At 55.2% G+C, this 27,331-nt stretch overlaps 11 protein-coding genes across 11 annotated transcripts; 6 read left to right on the top strand and 5 right to left on the bottom strand.

The window, feature by feature from the left end:
- Positions 1–6,063: 6,063 nt before the first annotated feature.
- On the top strand, positions 6,064–7,098 carry IUM83_18216 (Serine-threonine protein kinase 19; the record flags this gene model as incomplete). Its single annotated transcript, XM_067943202.1, has 4 exons — positions 6,064–6,245; positions 6,310–6,349; positions 6,423–6,730; positions 6,801–7,098. The coding sequence occupies 4 exons, from the start codon at positions 6,064–6,066 to the stop codon at positions 7,096–7,098; spliced, it is 828 nt and encodes a 275-aa protein (XP_067785868.1).
- Positions 7,099–7,367: 269 nt separating this feature from the next.
- On the bottom strand, positions 7,368–9,000 carry IUM83_18215 (putative ubiquitin fusion degradation protein; the record flags this gene model as incomplete). The annotated part of the gene is made up of 8 exons (XM_067943201.1): positions 7,368–7,810; positions 7,881–8,119; positions 8,192–8,322; positions 8,409–8,530; positions 8,608–8,640; positions 8,726–8,796; positions 8,868–8,929; positions 8,998–9,000. 8 exons carry the CDS (start codon positions 8,998–9,000, stop codon positions 7,368–7,370), a joined length of 1,104 nt encoding a protein of 367 aa, XP_067785870.1.
- A 254-nt stretch (positions 9,001–9,254) lies between these two features.
- On the bottom strand, positions 9,255–11,299 carry IUM83_18214 (tRNA pseudouridine(38-40) synthase; the record flags this gene model as incomplete). Its single annotated transcript, XM_067943200.1, has 4 exons — positions 9,255–9,380; positions 9,464–9,981; positions 10,062–10,782; positions 10,859–11,299. 4 exons carry the CDS (start codon positions 11,297–11,299, stop codon positions 9,255–9,257), a joined length of 1,806 nt encoding a protein of 601 aa, XP_067785885.1.
- Positions 11,300–11,440: 141 nt separating this feature from the next.
- On the top strand, positions 11,441–12,157 carry IUM83_18213 (Glycine cleavage system H protein; the record flags this gene model as incomplete). Its single annotated transcript, XM_067943199.1, has 4 exons — positions 11,441–11,682; positions 11,762–11,846; positions 11,928–11,996; positions 12,080–12,157. The coding sequence occupies 4 exons, from the start codon at positions 11,441–11,443 to the stop codon at positions 12,155–12,157; spliced, it is 474 nt and encodes a 157-aa protein (XP_067785886.1).
- Positions 12,158–13,526: 1,369 nt separating this feature from the next.
- IUM83_18212 (Kinesin-like protein) lies at positions 13,527–19,898 on the top strand (the record flags this gene model as incomplete). The annotated part of the gene is made up of 4 exons (XM_067943198.1): positions 13,527–18,599; positions 18,772–19,464; positions 19,536–19,634; positions 19,695–19,898. The coding sequence occupies 4 exons, from the start codon at positions 13,527–13,529 to the stop codon at positions 19,896–19,898; spliced, it is 6,069 nt and encodes a 2,022-aa protein (XP_067785871.1).
- Positions 19,899–20,015: 117 nt separating this feature from the next.
- Positions 20,016–20,387, bottom strand: IUM83_18211 (nuclear transcription factor Y subunit beta; the record flags this gene model as incomplete). Its single annotated transcript, XM_067943197.1, has 1 exon — positions 20,016–20,387. One exon carries the CDS (start codon positions 20,385–20,387, stop codon positions 20,016–20,018), a length of 372 nt encoding a protein of 123 aa, XP_067785887.1.
- A 405-nt stretch (positions 20,388–20,792) lies between these two features.
- Positions 20,793–21,512, bottom strand: IUM83_18210 (cytochrome c oxidase assembly protein COX11, mitochondrial precursor; the record flags this gene model as incomplete). The annotated part of the gene is made up of 1 exon (XM_067943196.1): positions 20,793–21,512. One exon carries the CDS (start codon positions 21,510–21,512, stop codon positions 20,793–20,795), a length of 720 nt encoding a protein of 239 aa, XP_067785872.1.
- A 711-nt stretch (positions 21,513–22,223) lies between these two features.
- IUM83_18209 (uncharacterized protein) lies at positions 22,224–22,988 on the top strand (the record flags this gene model as incomplete). The annotated part of the gene is made up of 4 exons (XM_067943195.1): positions 22,224–22,256; positions 22,328–22,454; positions 22,520–22,728; positions 22,806–22,988. 4 exons carry the CDS (start codon positions 22,224–22,226, stop codon positions 22,986–22,988), a joined length of 552 nt encoding a protein of 183 aa, XP_067785911.1.
- Positions 22,989–23,065: 77 nt separating this feature from the next.
- On the top strand, positions 23,066–23,932 carry IUM83_18208 (uncharacterized protein; the record flags this gene model as incomplete). Its single annotated transcript, XM_067943194.1, has 4 exons — positions 23,066–23,161; positions 23,227–23,337; positions 23,780–23,790; positions 23,866–23,932. The coding sequence occupies 4 exons, from the start codon at positions 23,066–23,068 to the stop codon at positions 23,930–23,932; spliced, it is 285 nt and encodes a 94-aa protein (XP_067785912.1).
- A 1,057-nt stretch (positions 23,933–24,989) lies between these two features.
- Positions 24,990–25,825, bottom strand: IUM83_18207 (60S ribosomal protein L32-1; the record flags this gene model as incomplete). Its single annotated transcript, XM_067943193.1, has 3 exons — positions 24,990–25,397; positions 25,609–25,625; positions 25,819–25,825. 3 exons carry the CDS (start codon positions 25,823–25,825, stop codon positions 24,990–24,992), a joined length of 432 nt encoding a protein of 143 aa, XP_067785881.1.
- A 36-nt stretch (positions 25,826–25,861) lies between these two features.
- IUM83_18206 (Glucose-repressible alcohol dehydrogenase transcriptional effector CCR4) lies at positions 25,862–27,231 on the top strand (the record flags this gene model as incomplete). Its single annotated transcript, XM_067943192.1, has 6 exons — positions 25,862–25,901; positions 25,992–26,119; positions 26,194–26,247; positions 26,330–26,388; positions 26,471–26,592; positions 26,678–27,231. 6 exons carry the CDS (start codon positions 25,862–25,864, stop codon positions 27,229–27,231), a joined length of 957 nt encoding a protein of 318 aa, XP_067785914.1.
- Positions 27,232–27,331: the final 100 nt, after the last annotated feature.

Here is a 27,331-nt window from a genome sequence, read left to right as displayed (position 1 = left end):
GATGGACGCATCGAACAAGTCTGCGTTCTTTCGGACAGCGAAAGAACGGAGAGCGAGAGCGAAGAGCTGAGGCAGCTCTTCATGGGAAGTACCACTGAGAGTGAAGATACTCTCCGTGCGAAGACGAAGCGAGAGCGCTTCGAGGAACAAGGTTGGGACTCGCTGAAGTCGAGTCCCTATTACGAATTGTTGAGGGAGTACAAAGACGTACTCCCGGAAGAGATTCCTGCGGAGCTTCCGCAGGATAAGGGCATTCAGCACGAGATTGATCTCGTGCCGGGCACGAAGTACTGTGTCACGCGGCAGTGGCCACTGCCGCGAGAGCAAGTAAAAGCAATCGACGACTTCTTTGAAAGTCGTCGCAAAGCAGGACAAGTGCGGGAATCAAAGTCCCCGCACAGTGCTCCGACGTTCTGTGTCAAAAAGCCACAGGGCGGATGGCGCATCGTTCATGCCTACAACAAGCTGAACGATGCGACGGTACCAGCGCAGACGCCGATACCGCGAAAAGATGTTATCATCGATTCGATGGCCGGGAGCACCGTTTACAGTGCTCTCGACTTGCGAGATGGATTTTATCAAATCCTAATGCGTGAGAGGGATATCCCTCTCACGGCAGTGAGCACGCCAAGCGGCATGCTCTGGGAATGGTTGGTAATGCCGCAGGGGCTTAAGAACGCCCCTGCGACTTTCAACAGGTGCGTGACGCACTTGTTGCGCTCGGTGCGCGACTTCGCACCGAGCTACTTCGATGATGTATTCATCCACAGCCGGGCTGTGGACGGGAAGACTCGACGTAGAGATGCACAGGGTGCATCTCCGGAAGCTACTTGAGCTTATGCGAAAGCATAAGCTCTACGCGAACCTGAAGAAGTGTATCTTCGGGGCGAGCGAGATACCCGTCCTCGGGTGTCTCGTAGGGAAGAATGGTGTTCGCCCTGACCCGGAAAAGGTCAGAGTGATCAATGAATGGCCAACGCCTTCAAGTGTCAAGGAACTGAGGCAGTTCCTTATTTGGCCACGTACTTGTGCAAGTCCGTGGAGGATTATGCGGGCAAGATCCGCCCGCTGTCACAACTTCTTAAGAAAGAAGCTGTGTGGAATTGGACACCCGATTGCCAAAAGGCATTCGATGCAGTCAAGCGGGGCTTGACTGAGGCGCCGATCTTGGCAGTGGCTGACCAAGATCGCCCATTTCACGTAGTGTGTGACGCATCCGATTTCGCGATCGGATGCGCGTTGATGCAGCACGATCACGAGGGCCGTGATCGTGTCGTCTATTACCAGTCGCGTCAGCTGAAAGCAGCTGAGCGTAATTATCCGGTACATGACAAGGAACTCCTTGCCATGAAGTATGCACTCGCAAAGTTCCGAGTGTATTTGCTTGGGAATAGACCATTTGTGGTCTACACCGACCATGCATCACTGCGCACCGCAGTGAAGTCACCACACATATCACAAAGAATGGCGAGATGGCTCTCATTCTTTGCGGAGTATAACTTCCGGGTCGAATACAAACCCGGAAGATTGAATGTAGTGGCTGACGCGTTATCACGTCGGCCGGACTACGAAGAAGCTGCTGACGTCAATGCCATTGACGCCATGCGATCGAGCAAACCCACATCGTCTCTGTTGGACGATGTGAAGGCCGCGTATGCGCACGACGCGGACGCGAAGCTCTTGCTGGCCTATGGCACAGCGCCTTCTGACAAGTCCCGTCAGAAGCTGCCCAAGCACCTTCGAGCGCGTGCACACCGCTTTCGTGTGCACGACGGACTACTGCTTTACAATGCAGTCGACGACAACGCGATCCGCGTTGTCGTGCCGAATGACCATGACCTGCGACTCCGGATCATGTACGAATATCATGATGCCCCGACTGCGGGACATCTCGGACGTGAGAAGACATACGTCCTTCTCACGCGCGACTTCTACTGGCACCACCAGTATAAGTGGTGCGCAAGTACATCCGTGCTTGCGAGGTATGCCAACGCGTAAAGCCTGCGCCATTCGCGCAGACTCCTTTGCAATCACTACCGACTCCGTCGGAGTGTTGGAAGTCCATGTCTTTGGACTTCATCTTTGGTCTTCCCAAAGAGGACAGCGGAGGGAATACCGGTGTTGTGGTCTTCGCCGACCGCTTCAGCAAGATGGTACATCTTGCTGGGGTGCCGGCAGAAGTGACCGCGAAGCAGACGGCCCGTCTGTTCGTCGACATGGTGTTCAAGCACCATGGCATGCCGTCCGACATCGTGTCGGACAGAGACCCGCGCTTCACAGCGCACCTGTGGCAAGAAGTGTTTACACTTCTTGGGAGCCAACTTTCAATGTCGACTGCGGATCATCCGCAGACGGACGGTCAAACCGAGCGCGTGAATCGCGTGCTCGTCGATATGTTGAAGAGCTACGCTCACTCGTTCTAATACTGGAGCGAGTGCTTATCGATGGCAGAGTTTGCCATCAATAACTCAGTGCATGCCTCGACAGGGCATACACCGTTCTACGTGAATGCCATGCGACATCCACGTCTACCGGGTTTACTCGGAGTGATGGCTCCCAGTTTAAGTGGGGGGATCTACGACTGCAATACAGCAGCCGCAGAAAACCGCTGACACTTGCACAGTGTCAGCTGCAACAATGGACAAACCACATGAGTCTGCGCAGGGCGCAGACTCCCCCAACAACAAGGCCAACGAACACGGGTCTGCGCAGGGCGCAGACACCGCAAAGAACCACGCAGAGGCCGGGCCTCTAGCGGAGAGCGAGCTGAATGACTTCAGCTCGGATGCAATCAGTTTCGTCACCAAAAGACAAGCCGTGATTCGGTTTGTCCAAGACACAATAGCAGCTTCTGTTGACCAACAGAAGCTGAACGCAGACAATGTGGGCAGAGGCAACACAAATGAATTCAAAGTTAGTTCATTGGTTTTGTTAGCTACTCAAAACCTGCCTAAACATGCAGTTTCGGATTTCGGAGCAAGTAAGCTTGCTCCGCGCTTCATCGGGCCGTTCACTGTGTTTGGCACGGCACGGCAACGCTTACACGCTAGACATACCGTCTAGCATGCGCCTCCATCCGACCTTTTACGTCGGACGGCTGAAGCCATACCTGCAGCACGAGCCATCTAGCTCGGCCGGCCCGAAGCCTCAGTAGGAGCCGAGGCAGAAGCGGAAGCCTTGGCCTCGGCGACGAACAGCCTCTCCTCCAGCGCGCGGACGCGCTGGAGTAACCCCTTCATCTGGGTCCCCAACTCGACCTGGATATTCGAGGCGGTCTGCGAGACCGCCGCGACTTGGGCCTTCTGGTTCGCCAGCTCCTGTTTCAGGGCGGCGAACTCAGCGCCCTGCAGACGCTCCACGGCGGTCACCCGGTCGTGGAGAGGCGCATACTGATCAGCCCGGGGCTGATCATACCCGGGGCGTGTTCCCACCCCCGCCACCGCCGGTCCGTGACGCCCGCGGCTCAACCCGCTGGATTGTTGAGCGGATTGTTGACCATAGTATCCCGAAAACGAACCCTCAAGGGGCTCGTTTTCGTATTCGTTGGAGAGGATTTCCTCCCCATCGAGATACATGGGAGCCGGGAACGTCTTGCTGGAGGACGTTCCGGAAATGGTGAGGGCGTACGAGGAGCAGTACGCGCTGGCACAGCGGAAGTAACACGAGCGCTGCGATCATCGCCAGCGCCCGAACCCTCACGTGCTAAGAACTTAGCACGGAGCTCTTTGAGACTCTCGGGCACACGGAACGACGTGTACCCGTTCAGGTCGCGGTCGCTCAAGCGAACCGCGCCTGGAAAGCACTTCGCGCACTGAAAGCCCTCGGGCACAGCGCACGGCACATTTGCCTCCTCAGCAGCAACATGAAGTTGCTCCAGCTTTCCACGCTTCGAGTACGTCTCGAAGCGATCACGCGCTTGCTTAATCCGATCACGGTAAGCACTCGGCCTCTTGTTGAAGTTCTCAACAAAGGCGTTCCAGCTTTGACAAAGTGCCTGCCATTCGGGCACTTTGCTGCGAGAAGAGATCTTCTTGCTTTGAAACCATCGGAGCTCATGAAAGAGTCCGATGTAGTAATCGCGCCTTTGATGCGATTCCGCATCAAAGTGCAGCTCGGCAGCCACAGCGTCATCTTTGATGGCGCTGCATACGTACAGCGGCACCTCATTCGGAGGTACCGAGTTCCCATACCGGTCCGCGATCTCGGACGCGGACGGCATCCATGGATCGCGCGCTGCAGGCGCAGCGCGCGGAGAGCCTTGAGCTTTGACATCACGCGCTGCAGCAGCAGCGCGCGGAGTACTGAGAGCCCCAGCGGAAGCGAGTGGGGTATCGCTCTCAGTACGCGAACGCTTCGAACTCGAAGCGTCCGATTCGTCCCCTTCACGCGGGCGAACGTCCTTGGCGTGAGGGTCGAGCGATTCGCTCGACACTGAGTCTTTACGCGTTGAGGGCGAGTCCTCCTCGCCCTCCATGTCTTCATCGTCGCCATACTTCGCCTTCTGGCGTTCGAAGTAGTCGTCGATGGAGAGATGACTCCCCACCGACTTCGAAGTCTTCTCCTGAGGCGCGCTCATCGTTGAATGAGCGCGGATTTCTTCTCCAAACGCGGAGAATTGACGAATGGTCAATTCCGAAGATTGACGTGCGGAAACCCCGCGCGTCTAACCTTAAGGGGTGGTGGTGTAACGGGGTTACACGCACAAGTGGCTGCAAGCCACTTGTGAATTTAACAGATAGGTTATCTGTTAAAAGTTTTGGATACTTCCTCACCTTGGTGTAAGACACACCAATGGATACATTGAAGTGGACCACCACAATGAGTGGTCCACACATACCCAAAGATCCTATTGGTAGAAAGCAGCATCTTTCTACCAATCAGAGTCATGCATATTAGCGGGGCAGCCGCTGTCAACCCTTTCATAGATGATAAACAGTTTTTAGCAGATTTTAGAGGAAGATCAATTTACAAGCAATACAGTTCTCATTTTACCTAATCTAAGTCACTTGGAATCCTTTCTTATTTAACTTATATTTGTGTATTCAAATATAACTAACCTAAGTAATTACTAAGTACTTACGCTTCCTCATACACGTTGCGCAACGTGTAAGCTAAAGTAGTGAGTCAAGTTAGACCCACTACAGGACAGCCCGGGTGCCGTTACTCTTCAAGTCGGGTTGCTTCTGCCCCGGCGGTCTGTAAAAGCGCTAGCGCGCCGCCGTCCTTCCTTTGGTGGAGGGTATCAACGGAGTCCGCTAGCTCGGCGGATCTCCGGGAGAGTGGACCTTGATTGGCAGGTGTCGGCGAGAGGCGAGACATCCGCTGTCCCGGTTGGGCCGAACCGCGAGGGGACAACCCCTGCGCAGGCCAACAAGCGCCGACCTAACTCGGAGATTGTTGTGTTTTGTGCTGAAGATCCACATCTGACGGTATTTGTGTGTTCTGCAACACCCCACTGGATTGTCGTAGATGTAGTTGTGTAGAGCGCAGAAGGACCGCTTTGATATCCTCGTGAGTTGGCGGAAGTCTTTGCAGCTGAGGACCATCAGCGCAGCAAAGCGGTGGTCGGCGTTAGGGCTTCCCGAGCGAAATGAGAGATATCTCGTTGTATCGACCGACAGGAACGCTGCGAGGACCGGCTCTGCTGCTTCTTCTTCGCATAGGCAGAGATAGAACCCATACAGGGCATGCAGATCCGACAGCAGCTCCTTTCGCAGCGAGCGGTGAGGCATAGCACTCCTGCTTTAGCTTGCCTTACTGCACTCCCTCCGACACGTGTCGCTGTGGCCCAAACACCCGAGGCATTTCCAAATCCCCCAGGGCATTTCGAAATCCACCAGCTCCGGGTGGATTTCGCGGCAGCGAAATACAGTGGTACACCAACGATTTCAGGTGGATTTGCTCGCCAGATGCGACTCAAATCTGAGGCATTTCAGTCGATTCTGAACTCCCTATTTTGGTATTACCAATTTGGTAAACCACGTTAATCATGAAGGGGATGAAGGTTGCACAAGAATTTGGTCATTAGCCAATCAGGATCGACCCTCCCACACAGTGCGTGAAATGCAACGGCGACACAAGCGCAAGCGAGCATCGGTCGCCGCGGTGTCCGAAGACGACGAAGAATGGGACGCGTCCGCTGAACTCATCGACGACACCATGGCCTCCATCCAGCTGCTGCTGAATCGCAACGCTGACAGCTTTGCGGCCATCGGCTTGCCGCCAGTGGTAGTTTGGCACCAACTGTAAGCCCAATGACCATAACGCTACCGCTTGATCTCACCTCACTTTCTGGTTTATCGCTTCAAGCTACACCATTTTGCCAAACCGCACGTTTGTTGACCAGAATGTGGGAGAGTAGTTTCCATCGCAACCAACACTTAGCAGGAATAGTTGATTCACTTGGATGGTGCCTTCTGCAGGTACACCGACTGCGAAACGAGGGCAACCTGGTGACGTTCAAGATCCCTTCGGGGGCTGAAGATACATCGATTCTACGTGCTGAAGACTACCTAGCCGAAGTTGCAAAGTACCAGCGTGTATTTCGAAAGCAGCTTCTCCAGCACCCAGAAGATGAAGCCATCTCCTCCAAGCTGAGCGCGTTGACTGCTTTCGCGCAAGCACTTCCGCTACTGGCACCCCTATCGACAGTTCCATTGAAAGCGTTGATAGCAAAGGTAAGGGAGACCGGGAGTTCTGCAGACGACCAGCAAATTCGAGCTATGGTGGGGTACGTTTTGAAGTCATTGTCTGAAGCTTGGGAATGGGTTGAACTTATCTAACGCGGTGTGCATTACTAGACGGATCCAACGGCTAGGATTTTTGTTGCCAACAACGCGACTGGATGATGAAGCATACTCGTTCTCCATTCCTGGTATTGGAAAACTCGTTTCGGCGATTAAGAAGACACGAACGCAAGTACTGGGTACGCTTAAGCGCATGAAGTACAAGGAGATGCACGAACAGCAGCTAAAGAAAGCGAAGCTTAAGCACTCGAGCTTCCCGTTGGAGTTTCATCTAGCCGACATGGAAGGATGCGGCCTGATTCGACGCACGAAGGTTACATCGGGCGTTCTAGTAGCTGTTGCCAATAAGTAGACATGTTGGGTCAGTCATACTGCTCGTTGTCACTCATGATAAAGGATGCGGCCATGGAAGGATGCGGCCTGATTCGACGCACGAAGGTTACATCGGGCGTTCTAGTAGCTGTTGCCAATAAGTAGACATGTTGGGTCAGTCATACTGCTCGTTGTCACTCATGATAGAGAAGTGGAAACACCGACTGCTGAACACGGTTGGAGGTTTAAACTGCATTATTGTGCTTCCTCCAGAGGTTCACTTGCCATGCCATCGTGTTGGTCGTACATCTACCTAAGCCGTCGGCCCTGGCCCTGAAACGGGACCACACCCTTATGATCCTCGCTCTCCTTCATTTCTTCATCTTTTCCTTCTTTCTCTTCGTCGCCCATGTTCACAGCCTCACCATTAAGACGATGGCCCATCAAATGTTTTGGTTTGATTCCGTTCGTCGAGACGCTGGCACTGTTGTTGCCTCCATTGAGCGAATAACCTCCGCTACTGCTTCCTCCCAGACGAGAACCACCCGAGTTGGCACCACTCAGCGTAGAGGTCCTCCCGCTGAGAGAGTGCCCAGTGCCATGGAACGCTTCATACTTGCGAAGACGTGCAGCACGAAGAGCGTCTGCGTCTGTTGAGCTCTTCTCACCGCTTTTCTTGAGCCGCAGCCCGCCAAACCCCGCGCCACCAAGTCGAGCTGGTTTTACGTCTTCAGTTTTCATTGTCGGGACACCTGCCATCAGCGTATTGATCGTGTGAGTTCAAGGGTTGAGACAACACAGCTCTAGGAATACTGGGCAAACCTCCGTATGGGATATCCGAGGGAGCCGCGGGAGGAGCCGCTGCTGCTTCAGACGGAGGTACAGGAGGAACGTAGTCGGCAGGGGCCTCGAAATCTACCTCGCAGTCAGTTTCAATAATACATGCAGCAGGTGCAGGCTTCACCTCTCGCACATCCAGCATATAATTCTTGTTGTTGTACTTGAGGCAGATTGTGTCGCCAATGGTCATGCACGAGAACTTTCGAAGCGACCCCTCCAGTCTGCAGACAACCAAACGATACCATTTAGTACAACACACGGCCCACTGCTATCAATTGCACCTGCAAACATACACTGCGCGCGGGTTGGAGATGTCAAGGAAGTCCTGCGACTGTGGTCGTAGCTTCACGAACGTCGCCTTCGGCAGAGAAACGTTCTGGATATTCAGAATCCCGCCTTCCTTCACAAAGAGGTTTTGCATCATCTACCATTATCGCACAAAAGCGTAAAAGACTCCAATTAGCCATAGTATCATAGATAGATAGCATCACATCCAACAGGGAGGCCTACCCAGTACGGCATGTAGCAACTGCCCTCGGGGGCGCTGAACTCCAGCACACCACAGTGCGAAGAGCGTTCCACTCCCTCATTGGTCACCTTGAACAGCATCGGGTACTCAATGTGCAGACGCGCTAGGCCACGAGAACAACAAGAGAAACGTAAGCATCTCAACTCTCTGACAGCTCTACCCGTCCAACAGCCAACGCACCCAGCGTCTCGAGGGCAGAAGGCGGGAGCAGGACTACGACACAGACACACAACCCAGCAGCACAGCGTCAGTCTCGCAACGACAGCAGCAGTCGCAGCCTCTGGGCGCCGGAACGCACTCTTGTCTCCGTCCTCCAAGTGCGCCTTGTCGCAGAAGGACACGGGGTACACCCGGTAGTGCTCGTCGAACCTGCAGATCGGCCACAGACGGGAGAAGTCAGCGGTCGCCACGGCCGACGAGAGGCCGCCAGACGCACGCACCGCTGCGGGAAGTCGCCGCCGAAGTTGAACTGCACGCCGAAGGGGTTGCCGTCTCCGCCGAACTGTCGAGCAGCAGCCAGAGCGTTAGAGGTGCCGCAGCGTTAGGTGCGAGCGCTGGCGCTGCCTGTACCATTCTTGCCGAGTTTGTCGCGGGTCGATCCTACTGCCTGCTGACGTCTTCGTAAATGCGCCAGGGGAGAGAACCGAAGTTGTCATTCGCGTGATTGGCCGAAATGCGAGTGTAATTAAGGCCAATAACAAGTACGATCCGCTTGGAGAGATGGCCCGCTACACCGAAAAAGGCAAGTTACAGTTGAAGTCAAGCTTCTCAATCCACAGACTCGGTGTCTCTATTGCTCGAAGCGCTCTGCAGTATAACGCACGCTATTACGTCCGGATGCTAAGACGCAGCTTGCGTCCTTCCTTGGCGAGGGCCTCCGCGCCGTAGTTGTCGATGTAGACCATGATCTGCTCTTCGTCTGCGTTGAGCGGGATCTTACCCGACTTTAAGTGCTGCAGAACAATCACAACAGACAGACATGCGACCGTCAGAACAATGCGAGCAAAGCCATACTCCCAACATGAGGGAAACTCACCCGTGTGACAGCGCGACGCAGGTCGGACGTGAAGATGCCAGGGGCCACGTTGTACCGAACGCAGAGCTTCGTAGCGAACTGCTTCGGCAGCAATGCGCCCTGGCGCCCCTTCTCGGCGAGATCGAGGCGGTTCTGCTCCACATACGACTGATTTCTATTCTTGCTTGCGAGCTTGGCTTGGTCCAGCTCGTATAGTACTGCCGCCAACTCGTCCTCGTCCAGGCGCTGATTCGACTCATAGCAGCGCCCGAGGTAGGCGCGCCAGCGGTCCATCTTCTCCTCCATGTCCCAGCTACTCACAACCTCCTTGTAAATCACCTCTTCGCGGAACTTCTTCATTTCCTCGTCCTCACGGCGGTTCAAGAGGACCCGGTGCACCAGGTCCTTGCGCTCCTTTGCTAAGGTAGTGTTAGGATCTTCGTACAGCGAGACAGTGTGAAGTTTTCCTCCGAATGAACTGCTAAGGAGAACAAGGCCTTCCGCTGGAGCAATCGGAACACGCACGATACGGTTTGTCGCTGTACCAGGGCTCAAAATGCCAAGTTAGTAACCATCCCATGCATTCAATATGCGGCAGACCACAACAGCTAGCACTTACTCAGAGCAGCATCGAACGCAACTCGGGACATACCCTTGGTCGCTACGGCCAGAGCGCCACCGACCATGCAACGAATCTGATTCAGAAGGAAGGCCTGGCCGACGATGTGAACACGCAAGTGTGGCTCGCCGCAGAAATCCGGAATGAGACTTCCAGAGCACGAGTAAATCGATCGGCGGTGGCGAGTCAAGAGCTTGCGAGTCAAACCCTCCTCGTCTTCAAACTGACTGGACTCCTCAGAGTAGTCGTCGATAGTAGAGTCCTCCTCTGCATCATCGTCATCAGCAGCATCCTCTGCTTCGAGCACGTCGTCGTCACTCGCCTGGGCCTCGGCAGCATTTCTCAGGTTTTCCACCTTCCATTGTTTCCTCTTCGCTTGCATCTTATAGAAGTACGACCTCGAGCGCGTGAAGTTGTGGAAGTCGTGCACCCCCTCGTAGCGACGAAGTGCTCGGCAGAACTCCGCGACCGCCTCGTCCGTGTCAAAGTCAGCTGCACCGGAGCCGATGATGCTGTCCTTCAAGAACGACAGCGGCATGAAGTACTCGTACTCGCGTAGAACGCAGTTCTTGCGCGCCGAGAAGCGCTTGTTCACTCTCGTGCACGAAAACACGCGGATGTTGTCAGGCAGCGACGCGTTCAGCGCCTCCGCGAGGCCTCTCACGCGCCCCGAGACGGGGTCCACCTTGTTCTCCTCGTCGATGAGCAGCTTGCCGGAGAACTGCAACGCAATGAACAACCAGAGCAGATTAGAACACTCCATCGACAGCTATTGCCGCGTCTGCAGCAGCACGCACCACGATACAGCTGGCGTGCACGCCCTTGTCCGTGCGACTGCTGCGGGCCCAGTCGATCTTGCCCAGGTCCTCGAAGTTGGACTCGCGCATGGCGCCGGCCTGGAAGATGGCGCGGCGGATCTCGTCCTCGATGGTCTCCACGTTGTCGTTCAGCTGCAGCCCGTGGTAGCCCGTGCCCTTGTAGCCGCTCACGATCGCCACCTTGCGCTTGACCAGCTTGACGGGCGCCTTCGCCCACCGGCGACCGGACGCAGCGCCGTCGTCGCGCCCGGAGGCAGCCGCAGCGAGGCCGCGGCACAAGCAGCTGCGGAGCGGAGCGGGGCGCCCGAGAGCGCCAGGCCGCAGCACGAAGCGGGTCAGCATGGCCGCCAGAACTTGAGCTACCAGTACGGTAGCCTTTGACCGGTTGGCCGAGCAGCGCCGCAACAGTGACGCCGCCATCTGTTCGTGCTCACACTTGGGTTTTGTATGCAGTAAAATTGGCGTGGCGCACACCACTTCGGAGATTTACCGCTGGCGGATCGCCCAGCTTCACTCGACATTTGGACGGCGCCCGAAGACTCCACCTCCTCCTCCCGCACCATGGCCCTCCGCGTGCTCTCGCAGACCCTCCGCGCCCGCGCGCTGCAGTCGTCCACCCCCGCGGCCTGGCGCGCGGCCTCGCAGCGTCTCGCCTTCTTCTCGACGAAGTACACGCCGCAGCACGAGTACGTGACGCTCAACGGCAAGGAGGGCACCATCGGAATCACCGACTTCGCCCAGAACTCGCTGGGCGACGTCGTGTACGTGGACCTGCCGTCCGTGGGCGACAAGTTCGCGAAGGGGTACGTGCTGTCTGTGGCGCTGGCTAGCTGCGCATCCAGTCCTAACGTCTGTGTGTCATTCGTCCGGACCTGCCTGCAGTGACGCGTTCGGTGCCGTGGAGTCCGTCAAGGCCGCCAGCGACGTGTACACGCCCGCCGCTGGTACGGTCACGGCCGTGAACGAGGTGTGTTGCAGCTGCTGAGGCTGTTGTGCCGAGTTTTGATGCATTGGGCTGACTGTTGCCACCTTTCTGCTGCTGCAACAGGACCTGGCCGAGAGCCCGAACCTCGTTAACGACGAGGCCATGACGGGCGGCTGGTTCATCAAGCTGGAGGTGCGTTGCTGTACCGCATCGCGTGATGATTTACAGTAGCCCTTGCTGATTGATGTGGTGTGTTTTTTTTTTGCTCCTTGCAGCTTGACGACGTGGCGGACCTGGACGACCTGCTGGACGAGGCCGCGTACAAGGAGCACTGCGAGAACGAGGAGCACTAAATCGCCCCCTAGGCTGCTGATCTCCAGCAGCGCTGCACAGTAGCTGTTGCAAATTCGCAGCCGTCAATACAGTTCACCACTTCTCCTGGCCACTGTTCGTTCGTCCTCCATTCATCCTTGATTACCTTGCACTTGCCGAGAGCATGATCGCACTGATGGGATGCCAGCGCTAGCAGCGCTTCCCATCGATGGGAAGGATAGTGACGCGGCTCGCGTCACGCTAGACATGGCTTCAGACCCGTAGATATGAGTAAAATCCCATGCAGGTTTAAGCCACGGTAGTAATCAACAAAGTACTATTTCATTCAAACAGTAGTAGTGCTAACAAAGTGTAGTACAACAAAGTGCTGCCAGTGCTTAATGAACTAATACTAACCTGCCGGCTTGTCTCGCCAGCTGCGAAACAAGCCGGAATCTTCGGTACATGTGCATTGAGCACGCTACATACGTGAAGCTCAACTCGAAGCTTCAGTTGCCTGACAGAAGAACTGCACTATTTGACCTTGTTGGGTCTCCTTCTGCCTTTTCAGACGAATAATCAAGCTCTAACTGTGAATAAATAGCCTGGTTGTCTTCGACATCGCACCAAAGGGGCGCAGTTGGTTAAAAAAACTTCTGCGCACCTTCGGTATCCGATGCGAGACCTCTGGGTCCAACCGGAGCGGGGGCTTGGATGACATCCTATATAGCCTTGCATGTATGGACAGGTGTTCTGCGCTCGCTCTACGTTGGTTCTTGTTCGTAGTAAACCCATCACGACAGCATAGGTTTTGAGAACACTGCGGGTCAGCAAGACCTGCGCAAGGTCAAAGCCTTTTCCGATACATAGCAGCAGTACAAGAATAAGCCCGATATTTTTAAGTAATTATTCATCAGTCAGTTGACAACAGCATGTTGTGCTTGACTGATCGGTCGCCAATTGATCCTATTTAGTGGAACAAGATACTATAGTAGATGAAAGAGATCAAGTTCATAACAACGCGCTTGATGGTTTGACAGAGCAAGAAGTTTGGTTAATGACAGATTTGGCAGGTGACTTCATAATGTGCCTGAAAATGAGACTTCATCACAACAAGACGCGCTAGTGGTGACCCAGAACCCTTCAGACTATGATCGGGTTTGCCGCCGGAACAATCCTGGTTAGTAGTTCTGTTAGTAGTAGATGACAATCATTTCATTCTGGTGATACTACTGTTTGATCTACTAATAGTAATATTTGTTGACATGTCTGTCATCCGATTCCACAACAACCCAAACGCAAGGGACGCGTCTATTTACGGGACTGATACCCCCCCGTCTCTGGGCCGCTTTTGAATTTGAGCCAAAATATGGCGCCAAGCATAAAAGCAAAAGGGCCACAGCGGACCAAATGGACGAGGACGCGAGCGTCAAGGTCTTCTGCCGCGTGCGGCCGCCCAACGAGCGCGAGCGCGGCGTGGAGGCCACGGCGCTGGGCGGCTCGGCGGGCTTCCTGGCGCGCAGCAGCTCGGCGGCGGTTGGTGCGTCGTTCGCCAAGAAGTGCGTGACGGTGCCGGCCTCGGACGCGGCGCAGCAGACGCTGTTCCTGCACAGCAAGCACGGGCCCGCCAGGACCTTCACGTTCGACCGCGTGTTCGGCGAGCACGCCACGCAGACGGACGTGTTCCAGGTGGTGGGCGCGCCCGTCACGCAGGCCTGCCTCGAGGGCTACAACGGCACCATCTTCGCCTACGGCCAGACGGGCTCGGGCAAGACCTTCACGATGCAGGGGCCCGACGACGTCATCGACGCCGAGGCGCTCAGCCTCACGCCGGACCAGCTGGCGCTCCGTGGCCTCGTGCCGCGCGTGTTCGACTACCTGTTCGACAGCGTCGAGGCCCAGAGCAGCGGCAAGAGCGTGCAGCACACGTTCGCCTGCTCCTTCCTCGAGATCTACAACGAGCGCGTGTACGACCTGCTGGACGGGGGCAGCGCCAATGACGCGGCCGGCCTGCAGCTCCGCGAGAACGGGCGCAAGGGCGTCCACGTCGAGGGCCTGATCGAGAGCGTGGTGACCAACTCGAAGAAGGCGGCGGAGCTCATGACAATCGGCGCCCAGAACCGACGCGTCGGCCAGACGTCGATGAACAGAGAGAGCAGTCGCTCGCACAGCGTCTTCATCTTGCAGCTGCAGTCGAAGGAGACGTCGGCGGAAGGCACCAAGATCCGCACGTCGCGGTTCAACCTGGTGGACTTGGCTGGGTCCGAGCGGCAGCGCAGCACAGACGCGGCAGGAGAGCGGCTGAAGGAAGCTGGCAGCATTAACAAGTCGCTGTCTGCTCTGGGCAACGTCATCATGGGGCTGTCCGAGCAGTCGGTCGGCAAGCACCGCCACGTGCACTATCGCGACTCCAAGTTGACGTTCCTCCTCAAGGACTCGTTGGGCGGCAACTCCAAAACGTTCATGGTCGCGGCCATTTCCCCAGCAGAAGATTCTGCCTTTGAGACGCTCTCGACGCTCAAGTTCGCGCAGCGAGCGAAGATGATCCAGAACCGCGCAGTCGTCAATGAAGACTCAGTCGGGAGCGCGCTCTTCCTACAAGAAGAAATCCAGCGTCTTCGTCGGCAGTTGCAGCAGGCTCACCAGGAAATCGCTCGCAATATCCCTGGATTAAATCTGCTTATACAAGGAATGGCACCATCTGAGCCCGCGTCGAGCCAAGACTCGACTACTCCCACAACACAACAAGTAGGACCATGCGACCCTGCCATCGATAGCCGTTTTCGCGAGCTGGAAGAATCCTTTGCGACGACTGCCGAGAAAAGCGACAGACTTCAACGCTCTTGTGAGTACCTGCAGCTTCAGAATGGGAACTTTCAGGCGTTGTGCGAAGAACTAAAGCAGCATATTGCCCATTTGAAAATGATGCTTCGGCTGCGAGGAGTTGGTGGACCAGGTGTATACGAATACGAGCCTTCGGCCGATGCTATTGAGTGGCGGATGAAGTATGAAGAGATGGAGGAGCACTTTGTCGAGCTCCAGGACGAGTTGCAGCGCAGTGGAATCGAAGATGCCGGCTTCTCAGGAAAGATAAACAGCGAAGTGGAAAACCTGAATATGATGCTTCTAGCGCTCACAAAGCAACTCGCATTCGTCCTGCGCGACAAGCACGACCTGCAAGATCGTCTGCTTGAAAATCAATCTGACAAGGATGAAAGTATGGGGGACCCCTCGGCGCAAGAAGCTGTTGGTGCTGATTTCTCCGCTCGGTTGGAAGAAGCGCTGAAACAGCAAGCGAGTGAATATCAGGCGAAACTGGACGTGGTTGCATCAACAAGTGCGTGTCTGGAGAAGAATGCTGCTGAAGCAGCTTTAGAGGTTTTACAGATCAGAGAACGCGAGGCTTCTTGGTCTGTCCAGCAGCATGACCTTGAAAAGCAGCTTGCAGATTCGAAGGAGGCTCTACAGCGCTCTGAAGAAGCCCACTCTACGACTCACGATCTGCTCGTTCAGGAGAAAGCCAGGATGGAGAAGTTAGAGGTACAACTTGAGCGATCGCGTGAAGCTGTGCGCTTAGAATTCGAGTGTGCATTGGCTGATACAGCAACTACAAATCGCGACCTGGAACACTCCTCAAAGCACTTGCAGCATGAGCTTACTGTGGTTACTGCAGATCTTCAACAGCGCGACCACCAACTCCAAGAAGTGGAAAATGCATTTTCCCAGCTGAAGTTGGATATGGTTCATATTGAAGAAGCAAGTCAAAGGTCAACCTCTGAGCTTAGTGAAGCTCGAGACAAGCTGAAGGAATCCACACTGCAAGTTGCACACTTACGGACGGAAATATCGGACCGTGATAATGCAATCGATCAGCTTGAGCGCGCTGAAGCCGCGGCTAGTGAGGAGAAGTTAATCCTGGAGCAGAAGCTCGAGGACTCAAGCAAGTCCATCCTGAAGTTGCAGGAGGATGCTGATACTACTGCTCAAAAGCATTCGGAAGTGATCAGTACTTTGAAGCAGCTTGCTCAGGAGAAAGAGCAGAAGTTGACTAAGGATTTTGAGAACCAACTTCGTGTTCAAGACGAGAAGTATCAGCAGCTTCGTGCTGAACTTGATGACTACCGATCCAAGGCTGAAGAAGCTGATCGTCTTCACCTGGCACAATTGGAAGAGAAGGAAGCATCTCTTGCCGAACTTCAGCGGCAGCTTGATGGTCAGAAACATGAGTCAAAACAAGCATTGGAAAATCTCCAAACGAAACTATCCCAGAATCTGGTCGATCTCTCAAAGTTATCTGAAGAGAAGGAACGTGTCGAGTCAGAGCGCTCATCTGCAGTTGAACAAAACGATCGCCTTAAGGAGGATGCAAAGAAGCTTGGAACGGAGAAAGAAGAACTGATGAGCGAAATTCAGAGATTGTCGGAGCGTACGGATCAGTTGTCAGCGAAGGCAACCAAGCTTGGTGATGAGAATACCGACTTGCAGAAGAAATGTGAAGAACATCTAGCTCAGTTGTCCAAGTCGGAAGACAGCATTACGAAACTCACTCAACAAGTAGGCGACCTGCAACAGCAAAGTACCGCCTATTCGAGTGAGGTTGCAGAGCTACGAAAGGAGCTGGCCTCGGCGCAAGAGGACAAACGACAAGCTACAATCACGCATGCCCAGAATCTGGAGGAGCTGTCTTCTAGTACGAAGAAGATCGAAGAACTAACCAACGAGCTTGCTACACATCAGGGCATCGCGGACGAGATGTCGAGCAAGCTTGAGAAGACTGTGAATGCGATTCGTGAAGCTGAAGAAACTGTTGCACACCAGCGGGAAGAGATCGAAATGTACAAGGGCATTCAATCCACGCTGCGGGACGAAGTACGCAAACTCGAGTTTGATCGCCTGGAGTTGACAGAGTCTCTGAAGACTGAACAGGAGTCCAAGCACGATGTGGTGATAAAGTTCGCTGATGCTCAACAGGAGTGGCAGGATGAAAAGCTCAAGCTGATTCATAGCTCTCAGGAATCCATCTCGGCCTTTGAAAAGCGAGTCGAGGAGCTTGCTCTCAGCAAGGAGTCCCTCTCCGCTCGGAAATGCGAATTGGAACAAGAGAACGGGTCTCTCAAGGCAGCAGTTGCGAACCTGGATAGGAATCTGCAAGAGCTCAAGGATTGCGTCGCCGACAAGGATGACGAAATCCGTGCTCTGGAGTCAACCAGAGGTGAATCGACTGCAACGCAGGACGAACTGACCTGCACAGTTGTAGAGCTGCGAAACAGTTTGAGTGACATCGAGAGTAGCCTGGCAGAAAATCAGAACGCTCTGTCAAAGCAGGAAGAGGAGCTCATCCAAAAGTCGATGGCCATTACTGAGAGAGACGCTATTATTAACGTGATGAAGGAGCGTATGCAGAACGATGAAGCTACGTGGGATCTGAAGACCCGCGAATACAAAGCTGACTTGGAGGCTGCGCATGGTCGGGCCCAGGCACTCGAGCAACTGGTTGCAGAGAAGGCCGCTGTCTTCTCAAGGGCTGAAGAAGCTTTTTTGACTGAGAAGCGCTCACTTGAGCAGAAACTCGAGGAAGGAGAGGAAATCTTGGCGCAGCAGACTGAACACCTGATGTTGGAGATCAAGCAATTCAGTTTGTCGATTGAGGAGAAGGATTCGAGGTTGCAATTGATGACCAAATCTTTAGAAGAGATGGAGAAACGCCTTGCGCGCTCTGCTGAGGATGACAACAGCGCTCGGGTAAAAGAACTTCAAACTGCGATGGAAGATCTCGTTTCCAAGCACAAGTCGGTCGTGGCGGAGAATGTGGACCTCAAAAAGAAGGCAGTGGCCGACCTCAAGGAACGAGAAGAGGAGCTCGCTCGTCAACGTAGTGCGATCAACGCTGCTGAGGAGCAGCTAAAGTCTGATCGGGAGGCTGTGGAAGAATTGAAAGCAGCGGCTGAGACTGCGAAAAAGGAGGCGAAGGCGAAGGCTGTGTCTCAAGATGTACTGGGGCAGGCGAAGCGCAAGTTCTTGACGGAGAAGGTGAAGCTGCAGCGAGAAATCCAATCTCTAACCAAGAAGCTGGAGACGGTATCGAAAGAAAACGAGAAGCTTGTCGGCCACCACAACAGCCGACAGAAGATTCAGCACCACGTGAAGGTGAAGGAGGAGAACAACCGCCTTCTGGATCAGGTGCGGCAGTTGACGGACGAGAAATTTAAATTGCAGCGTTCGCTGGAGAAGTTGCGGACGATGCTCAAGGAGAAGGAGAACATCGGTGTGGGCTCAATAACCAACACCCCGCTCTCCGTATCACCAGCTTCGAACTCTTCTAGCCAGTCGCAACCAACGAAGACGGTCAAGCGTCCCAGCCTTGGCAGTGCGTCAACTGCAACCGCTGGAACCGCAGCTTCTGCAGCGAGAGCGGCAGCAAGGCTGGCAGCTCGAGGGCGTCCTATCAGTCGTTCGGCATCGCCCGGACCGACCAAGAAGCGGGTACGAACGCATTCGAGCACACCGGGCCCAGGTTGGCAGAGATAGCTCCCAAGTCGCGCTTTGTGGTGCACCATCCCAGCATGCGTAACGACTCGAGGTGGATGGATTAGATTGTAAGGAATGAGCAATGCACGCGTATTTCATTTATCGTTGTGCGCTGTGCGTGTGCTAGACGTCGATGTCCTCACTGTTGGATGTTGCCAAGGCGATGAATGCCGAAGCTGCTGGCACCTCGGCCAATTTGTCACTGGTTGATGTTGCCAAAGCTGAAAATGCAGCAAATAATGCTTCAACAAAGCCATTGACTCTCATGGACGTCGCCAAGACGGAGGCGCAGCCAACTGAGCTACCGAAGCAAACGCTGCAGCAACTAGCCCAAGAGATCGACAAAGAAGATCGATCGCGGATTCAAGCAGCGCTTGAGTCGGCAGCGAAGGATGTGAAGGTGGAACGTCAAGAGTTCCGAACGCAAACCCTCAAACAAGCAGCGGCGGAACTGCATCAAGAGGAGCAACAAGCTGCACAAGTACTGAAAGCAAAAGTTGTGCATGCATCGGAGGGGAGTACGAAGCACGAAGCTGCAGATCGTGACAATGACAATGACAAGGAGAACGACGAGGACGATGGCTACTCGAGCTTCGAAGATGACGAGGACAGCGCCCCGAAGAAAGACACCAAGAAGCAGAAAGAACCTGCGGAAGATGACCCAGCTGAAGAAGAAGAGAGCTACGACCCACCACCGCGGACAACTCCGAGCGAGTCGAAAGAAAGCAAGGAGTTTCTCCGAGCAGTGTACCGTGCCGACAAGTACCAAGTCCGAGACATGCTCGATGACGGGGTTGTCGACGCTAATATTGCGGATCAGGTAGAGTCAGCAGAGCGAGCTGCTATCTCTCTTAGTGTGTCACTCACAGGCGTTCACTGCCGGCTCTGTAGCACGGCTGGAGCGGACTGCACTGGGCTGCTTCTCAAAACCACAGCGACATCCTGCAGCTTCTTCTCCAAAAGGGCGCTGAGATCAACGCCATCGACCAGGTACACCCCACCGCAGCTCTCCTCTTCCATGAACTGCGTCTCACCTCCCTGTCCACGCAGATCAACGGCTGGACAGCTCTGCACGTCGCCGTGGTGCGCGAGTCCGTCCCGTGCGTGCAGCTGCTGCTCTCCTCGGGTGCTGAGCCTCGCATCCGCGACCACTACGGAGACAGCGTCGTCGAGTGTCTGCAGGCCGCCCGCAGGAAGTCGAAGCTCCAGATGCTGCAGCTGCTGCAAGACGCTCGAAACCACAGCGGTCGTTAGTCAGAGCTCTCCCTCAACTAGCCAGTCCCCCTGTATATGTTGTTTTTTTCTGTGTATTTACTGCTCCATCCTCCTGTTGCTGTTGCTGCTGCTGCCCCGCCTGCCTACCCAGGGCGTCTACGAGGACGCGCCGAAGGAGCCCACGTTGTCCTTCTTGTCGTTCTTCTCCACCTTGACCGACTCGCGGTACTTCTGCAGGTAGAGCTTGAGCGGCTCCACGTAGCTGTCGAAGCCCAGCGTGCTCATGGCCCAGATGATGTCGTCGCCGTTGATGGTCTTGCGCTTCTCCTGCTGGCACTTGTCGCTGGCCTCGCTCGTGATGAACGAGATGAACTCGCTCACGCACTCCTGCACCGTCTCCTTGCCGTCCTTGGCGATCTTGGCCGTGGACGGCAGCGACACCTTCATGATGCGCGAGATGTTGGCGGTGGGCAGGAAGCGGTCCTGCTCGCGGATCTCGTCGTCGTTGTGCTCCTCCTTGCTGGCCATGCTGCTCGACTCGGTAATGCGTCCTTCGGCGCTCGTTCACTTGTTCTTTGTATGCAGCTCCCGCGCGGAAAAGCGGGTGGGGGAAGCGCAGCCGGATTGGAGGAAAAGACGTTTGAATTTTCGGCCAATGGAAGATGAATCTGTGACGTGGTGCGAAAGTTGTAGACGAGCAGATGAGGGCAAAGCCGACCACCAGAACGCGAGCTGTGAGAGCAAGTGGAAGGCGACACGAAGCAAAAATGTCAAACTGTACTTGTTTCCGTCGTCTAACTCGCGGATTCCAGGTGTTCGTGCTCAGCGATGCCTCATACCTTGGTAGCTCCCCACCCGCTTCTTGGATTTCCATCTCCAATACTTATGAACTCTCCTGAATCCTGGAGCCTGCTTAGCCCCGGTAAGTCGCACTCAGTCCTCGTCGTCCACTTCATCTTCGCTGACGTCGTCGGTCTTGAAGAACGTGTAGGACAGGGTGATGTTGTGCACGCCGTTCATGGACGGATCGTCGCAGATCTCGGGGTCGATGAAGAAGAACACGGGCATGTCGATCTCCTCGTTGGCCTTGAGCCGCTGCTCCTCGAAGCAGAAGCACTGGATCTTGTTGAAGTACACGCCGGCCGACGGCGGGTACACGTTGTACGTGGCCACGCCCGTGATGGCCTTGTCCGTCTTGTTCTTGGCCGTGTAGAAGGCCAGCGCTGTCTCACCAGGCACGAGCAGCAGGTCGCGCTGTTGCGGGCGGAAGACCCACGGCATGTTGGCGCTCACGCCGCCGTCGAACGTGATGCGGATGGGCTTGGCGTCCTCGCGCGGCGTGAGCTTGTCGGCCACGAACTCCTCGACGCGCTGCGTGGTGCCTCCGAAGCCCGTCATCTGGCAGAAGATCTTGTACAGCGGCACGGCGGCGTACGAGATGCCCACCCAGGCGATGGCCGTGCCCGCCAAGTACATGACGGCGCGGCGGTTGCGCATCTTGATGGACTCGCGCCGCGCCTCCTCCGCCGCGCGCTTGGAGATGCAGCGCACGCCGCCCAGACCCGCAGAGCGCAGCGACATCGGCGTCGCCGTCGAGACGCCGCCGGCGCCCTGGCGGGCGGCGCGCAGCAGCAGCAGCGAGCAGGGACGCATGTCTATCTCGCCAGCTCGGGAGTGCCGCTGCCAGCCTCAGGCTTGACACCCGCGACCGCAAGACTAGCGAACAGGATGCTCATGCGGTTGCAGAGGCTTTGCATGGGAATGATTGAGCCAAAACGCAATCGCGAGGTTTGCTCACGCACGTCCTTGTTGCTGTTTTCGACGCTGGGCCAGTGCATTTGAAGCGACGGGAGTTCGCACGAGGTCTTGTAGCAAGCAAGAGAGCGTATATAATAGCAGCAGTCTGCTGCTGCTGGAGTAAGCGTCGTGGGTTCTCGGGCCCAGAGCTTATGAAGCCAGGCCTGCAAGCCCGGTGTCCTATCGCGCTTATCAATTTCTACGTAAACGCGGTCGTGATCAAGACAGAAAGCGTCGTGGTGTGGACAGATACCGCCGGAAGTGGATGGTCGACTGTCACCTGATACAGCGAAATGGCAAAGCGATAGCTGATGATGAGAGCACACTGCAACCAGTGTCTATCTGCTATCGATGACCGCATCATGTACATCTCCGTAAAGTTTGACTGACTGCGCTTGTGGAGCTGGGCGAAGGAACTCCGGGGCACTTCAAGCAGAGCGTCTAGCAGCCCAGGTAAGCCACAAAATACACATATTCTGACACATATTCTGAAACGTTGTGTGACTATAGCGAGGGTATCCGCTGTCGACCAAAGCGATCCACGTTCCTGCTGGGGGCCTGCACACCATGGGCCCGATCTATCGCAAGTACCAGCGCACGGTGAGTAGGCGGACAGCACTGTCGTCTGCTATATCGGCGCGCGCACTCAGTCGCTAACCCTTTACGTGCAGCGATTTCTGCTGGTGCTCATGACCGAGACGTCGCTGGGCTTTCAAGTCCGAGCGAATGCGAGCGGCAAGGTCGTCGTGTCTTCGGTGGAGAACGCGTCTCCTGCGAAACGCGCAGGCCTGAAAGTTGGTACGCCTGAATACTGGGGAGGTGAAGCCAAGCCTGCAAAGCTCACTTTGCCGGTCGCTGCGTAGGGGATATTTGCGAAAGCTACTACAAGGACAGAACGGACGACGACGACGACGACCAGCCGTGGGCCATCGACACCATGCAATACCTCGACCGCATCGCGGTGCCGAAGACGGATGCTAGGGGAGTTGTAAGCCGTCGGTGTGGCGTCATCGTCGTCGGGAAAAACACCAAGACGAATCCAAAACGGACCAAATTCTGCCACGAATATAAGGTTGGTTGTTTAGCTCGCTAGTCGATGCAAACAGTGGCTCACAGAAGTTTACTGGCATTTTCTGCTGATGCATACAGCGAGATGCCAACTTTGAGAAGCGTCTACAAGGACACGATGGCTGTCTGCGAGCCCTGTCCGCAAACGACGCATCGAAGCGCAAGAAGGTCAAGAAGAGCCTGGATTCGGATGAAGAAGAACCCGAGGAGGAAGCAGACTCGGGAGAGAGGAAGCAACCTTCCAAGAGCTATGTGACCGCCTGAACCAGATTGTTGGGGCGATGGATCCGACCCTGGCCACGATCGTCTTAGATACTGTAGATTTCGATCCCTTGGCCAGGATGAACCTCAAGGCAGTGGTTGTTGCGTTGTGCGAAGAGATGCGCCGCTTTGCTGCCGGAACAGACCGCAGGTCCACCAGCGAAGACCCAGATATGGTACGAACGTCACCACTGCAGCATGACCATGCAGTTCTAATACTCACTCCGTGTTAATCTCTTAGACCAACGCGGTGGCGCATCTAGAAGTTCTTCACAAGAGAGTCGAAGCGACAGCTATGCAGCGCGACAAGACTGCTGAAGGATTAAAACCTGAGCAGATGACGGCAGAGCACGTGGATGCTTGTCTGAATCTTATTGAAAGTTGCAGCGAAGCTGTCACAGCGACTGTTAGCTTGCTGCTCTAAGCTCCCATAAGTGAAACCGAGCAGGAGCGTCGTCAAAAGGTCGCCCACCAGCGGCACCAAGATCAGACTCAGCAGCTCGAGGAAATTTTATCTCAGTGCAGCAAAAATGTGAATGAATGTGGTGCTGCTGCGAAGCAAGCCACGCAGAACACGGAAGAGATGATGGTAAGCGTCAGAGAGAAGACGGAAGCCTTTTTGAATTCGGCTTCGCGTGAAAACCAAAGTGCTGTGAATCGTGCGAGCGACATATTGAGGACAGCTAAGACTGTCGAGCAGGCGTGTAAAGAAGAACTGACTCAAGCCGAGCAAGAATATGAGCTCGCGAAGAAAGTATCGGAGTTGTTTAACCAAGCTCTGGTGGTTGTATTAGACTTGCAGAAGGTAAAATTTTACTAGTATTCATGAAAACGTAGATCCAGCCTGGCCGACGAGATGCTAACATTTTGCTGGTGTTAGATGGTTGCTGCTGGGCAGTACAAGCAGCGAGCGGAGGAAGCTTTGGCGCAATACATTGGCGTGCTGACCAGAGCACTTCGTGCATCCTTTCTCGCATCATTTCTACAGCAGACACAAGACCTGAAGGAGCTGGACGACACAAATGAAGAGGTCAATCATCTTATTAGAAAGCACGGCTCCACTCGACCAACACGACCGCAATATCTTGAGAGTGGGATTGTGGATATTCAAGCTGGACTCGAAGTGCTACAGAGACAGCGTATTCAGACGATGCGGACCCAGTGGCAGCTTTGGCACTCTAAGTTTGCTGACTCCCGAGGCGAGAGTTTTGCTGGAGGATTGCTATCGGGATATCCTGGATATGTTGATGAAGAAGGGCGACGACCATCCCGAATGGGTGGAAATTCACAAGTCGTTTGAAGAGGTGCTGCCCAGTTACTCGTTGGCTTGATGGCGCCATAGCTCAGATCCTGTCCTCTGACTTGTGCTTAGGTGGTGTTTCAGAAAGGAAGCGACGACACCGACGAAGAGCCCATCGTTTGAAGTGGCATCGGCCCGAAGGCTTCGAACTCTTGCGCGTGGTGTACACTCACTGAGGCGCCATTGAATATGCACTACAACATGTGTGAATAAGCAGTAAACGTGTAACCATCCTGAAAAACACATCCATGGCGCTCTGCGTATCCTGGCTTGGTACGTGATTTGCATTCCGACACCACTTCACGCACCGCCGGGACAAGATCTTGTAGTTGAACAGCCAGGCAACTTCACCCTATCGCAGCCAAGCTCCCGTAACTAATCGGTCCCATTTCCACACCGAACCGCTTCACTTCGTGTAACAAGCCTTGGCCTGCCTGACGCGCACTAGCACAACGCACAGCACCATGAGACAGCACACAGGTAAACGCAATCGGAAACACACTACACTCGAGCTAGTCCACAAATCCAGCTGGGCGCCAAACGGTGCATTATCGGTTATCGCCTGGGGCTGGAGCTGCTTCCTTGCTTTCTCACAGTTGGCTCCTGTCCTCGTCGTAAAGCTCCGCCTCAACACCGAGACGCACGGGCGTCTCGCGCGCGTCGAGTCGTCACTCCTGTAGTTGGTCGCTCGTCGAGCAGAACGCTTACTCGTTCTCCTCAGCACGCACGCGGGCGTTGGGGTTGGTCACGCGCACGTTGAGCTGCTCGGCGCGCTCGATGATCTCGCGGCGCTTGCGGCCCGACACGTTGTGGGCGATCTCGGCGCAGTACTTGCGGTTGTGCATGAGCAGCACCTCGAGCTCGGCCACGTTGTTGACCACGAACTTGAGGAAGCCGTTGGGCAGCAGGTGGCGCGTCTTCTTGTTGGAGCCGTAGCCGACGTTCGGCATCTTGATGGCGCCCTTGAATTTCCGGCGCACGCGGCCGTCAATACCCTTCGGGCGACGCCATGACTCCGGGACGCGCTTGAAGCGGTTGGACTGGTGACGTTTGAACTTCGTCACCTTCTTCTTGACGATCTTCGGGCGGATGACGGGAGTAACCTGCACCATCTACAAGCAACACGCAGCATTAGGCCCCTGTGCTCTCTGTATGCGTCAACGCTGCTGTCCCTGCTTGCTTGCCGCCTGCCCTGTCCTGCGGCTGGCCTGCTGCGTTCATTTGCTGTCTGGGCATCGCTCCACTGATGATGCGCATCCATTCCAGCCGGAGGGGGGCCGTGGCCGGGCGCGACACACGCGGCGACACTAGCTCGTCCCTTACCTTTGAATTGAGGAAGCCTTTGTGATTTCAGCACTACTCGCGCTCGGGAATATCGGAGGCCCAGACGAGAGCGTGCTCGCCATTCAATCGGCCCGCCAGCTTTCAGCCACTCAAACGGCCGCAAACTTAAATACAGCGCTGTCATTCGCCGAAAAGATTCCGCGAAATACCGCCACGTGATTGGCCGGACTTAACTATCTGGCCAATCACCGCACATGGGGTTCGGGCTCCGCTTATTGCTCCACCTGTAGCCATGAAGACGCCGGGCATGCGCGCGCTGCGCGCTGGCGCCGGTGCGTGCGGGTCTGCGGGCCGAAATGCGAGTCGTCGTCGCGGGTCTGACCTCTGTGTGTGATGTGCGCACGCGGACGTGCTGGCTTCAGCCTCTGGTTCCTCGCAGAAGCTTCGGGTCATGACGTACAACGTGCTGGCGCAGTGCTACGTGCGCTCGACCTTCTTCCCGTACTGCAAGTCCAGCGAGCTCCGGTGGAAGAATAGGTCCAAGAACTTGGTACGCAGCGGGAGCAGTGGGTTGCAGTGCCGGCAAATGTGTTGATGGCGTGATTTTGCTGCTGGTGTTGGCAGGAGGCAGTCTTCTCGTCGAGTCTCCCCGTGGCACCCGACGTCATCTGTCTGCAGGTAGACGACGCCGTAACGTTTGAGGGAGGTTATTTGTGCTGCTGATTCTAAAATCTGCAGTTGATTGCTGGTTCTGGAACAGGAAGTTGACAACTACAACGAATTTTGGGCCGACGCGATGAAAAGGCTCGGATATGAGGGGTACCGGCTCAAATACGCATTGGAAAGCTTGATTGAATGCTGTGAATTCATTTTTATTCGCTGTTATCACCTCTGTGTTTAGCCTCTTCGTAAAGAAAACGAGTACCAAGCCGGATGGTGTGGCGGTGCTTTGGAATGCGAAGAAGCTGAAGGTGAGGGAGTCCACGCAAGTTAGTCTGGACCTGCCTAACGGAGACGAGTCAGGTAAGCACGGCCCGCGCACTTATATTTTTGTTAGCTGAAGCGCAAACCAGTATTGACCGACGAATCCCTGTCTTTTGGCGAACAGACATCGACCACGAGCTGCTTTCGAGGGCCTCCCAGAGGGGCAGCGTCGGCGCAGTCGTTCACTTCCAGCACGTCGATACGCCATTGGATTTTGTAGTCGCGACAACGCACTTGTTTTGGGATCCGATGCAAGAAGACGTGAAGCTCCTGCAATCGCGCCGAATGCTGCGCGCAATCGAGGCGTTTACTAGCACACTGGATGCGTCCACCCCGACCATCTTTTCCGGCGACTTCAACTCGCTGCCAGACAGCAAAGTGTACAGCTTCATCACGGTAAACAACCACTTCAGCAGCGCTTACGCACAGTTCAGCCCAGATGGAGAACCCGCTTTCACGAACGTCAACGGCGACGCGAAAACAGATGACGGCAAGCTGGTGCCGCGCTTCGTGGGCACGCTGGACTACATCTTCTACCGCTCACCCAGGCTGCGACCGGCGGCGCTCATGGAGATCATGTCGTTCGAGGACGCCAGCAGGGAGGTCGCGCTGCCCAGCACCATCTCTCCGTCCGACCACCTCCCGCTGCTCTGCGAGTTCGACATCGAGCAGCAGTAGAGCTGTTGAAGCGCACATGGCTACATTATCCGAAATGTATCCATCTCTCGTTTTCACCAATGGGGTGCCGAGTCCGAAAATAGCCCGAAAATAACGTCTT

Source organism: Phytophthora cinnamomi (assembly GCF_018691715.1).
Source record: "Phytophthora cinnamomi strain GKB4 chromosome Unknown Contig73, whole genome shotgun sequence".
In the NCBI taxonomy this organism is placed as follows: Eukaryota; Oomycota; class Peronosporomycetes; order Peronosporales; family Peronosporaceae; genus Phytophthora; species Phytophthora cinnamomi.
The sequence above is the reverse complement of the archived record's forward strand: the minus strand, read 5'-3'. Positions and strand labels throughout refer to the sequence as shown.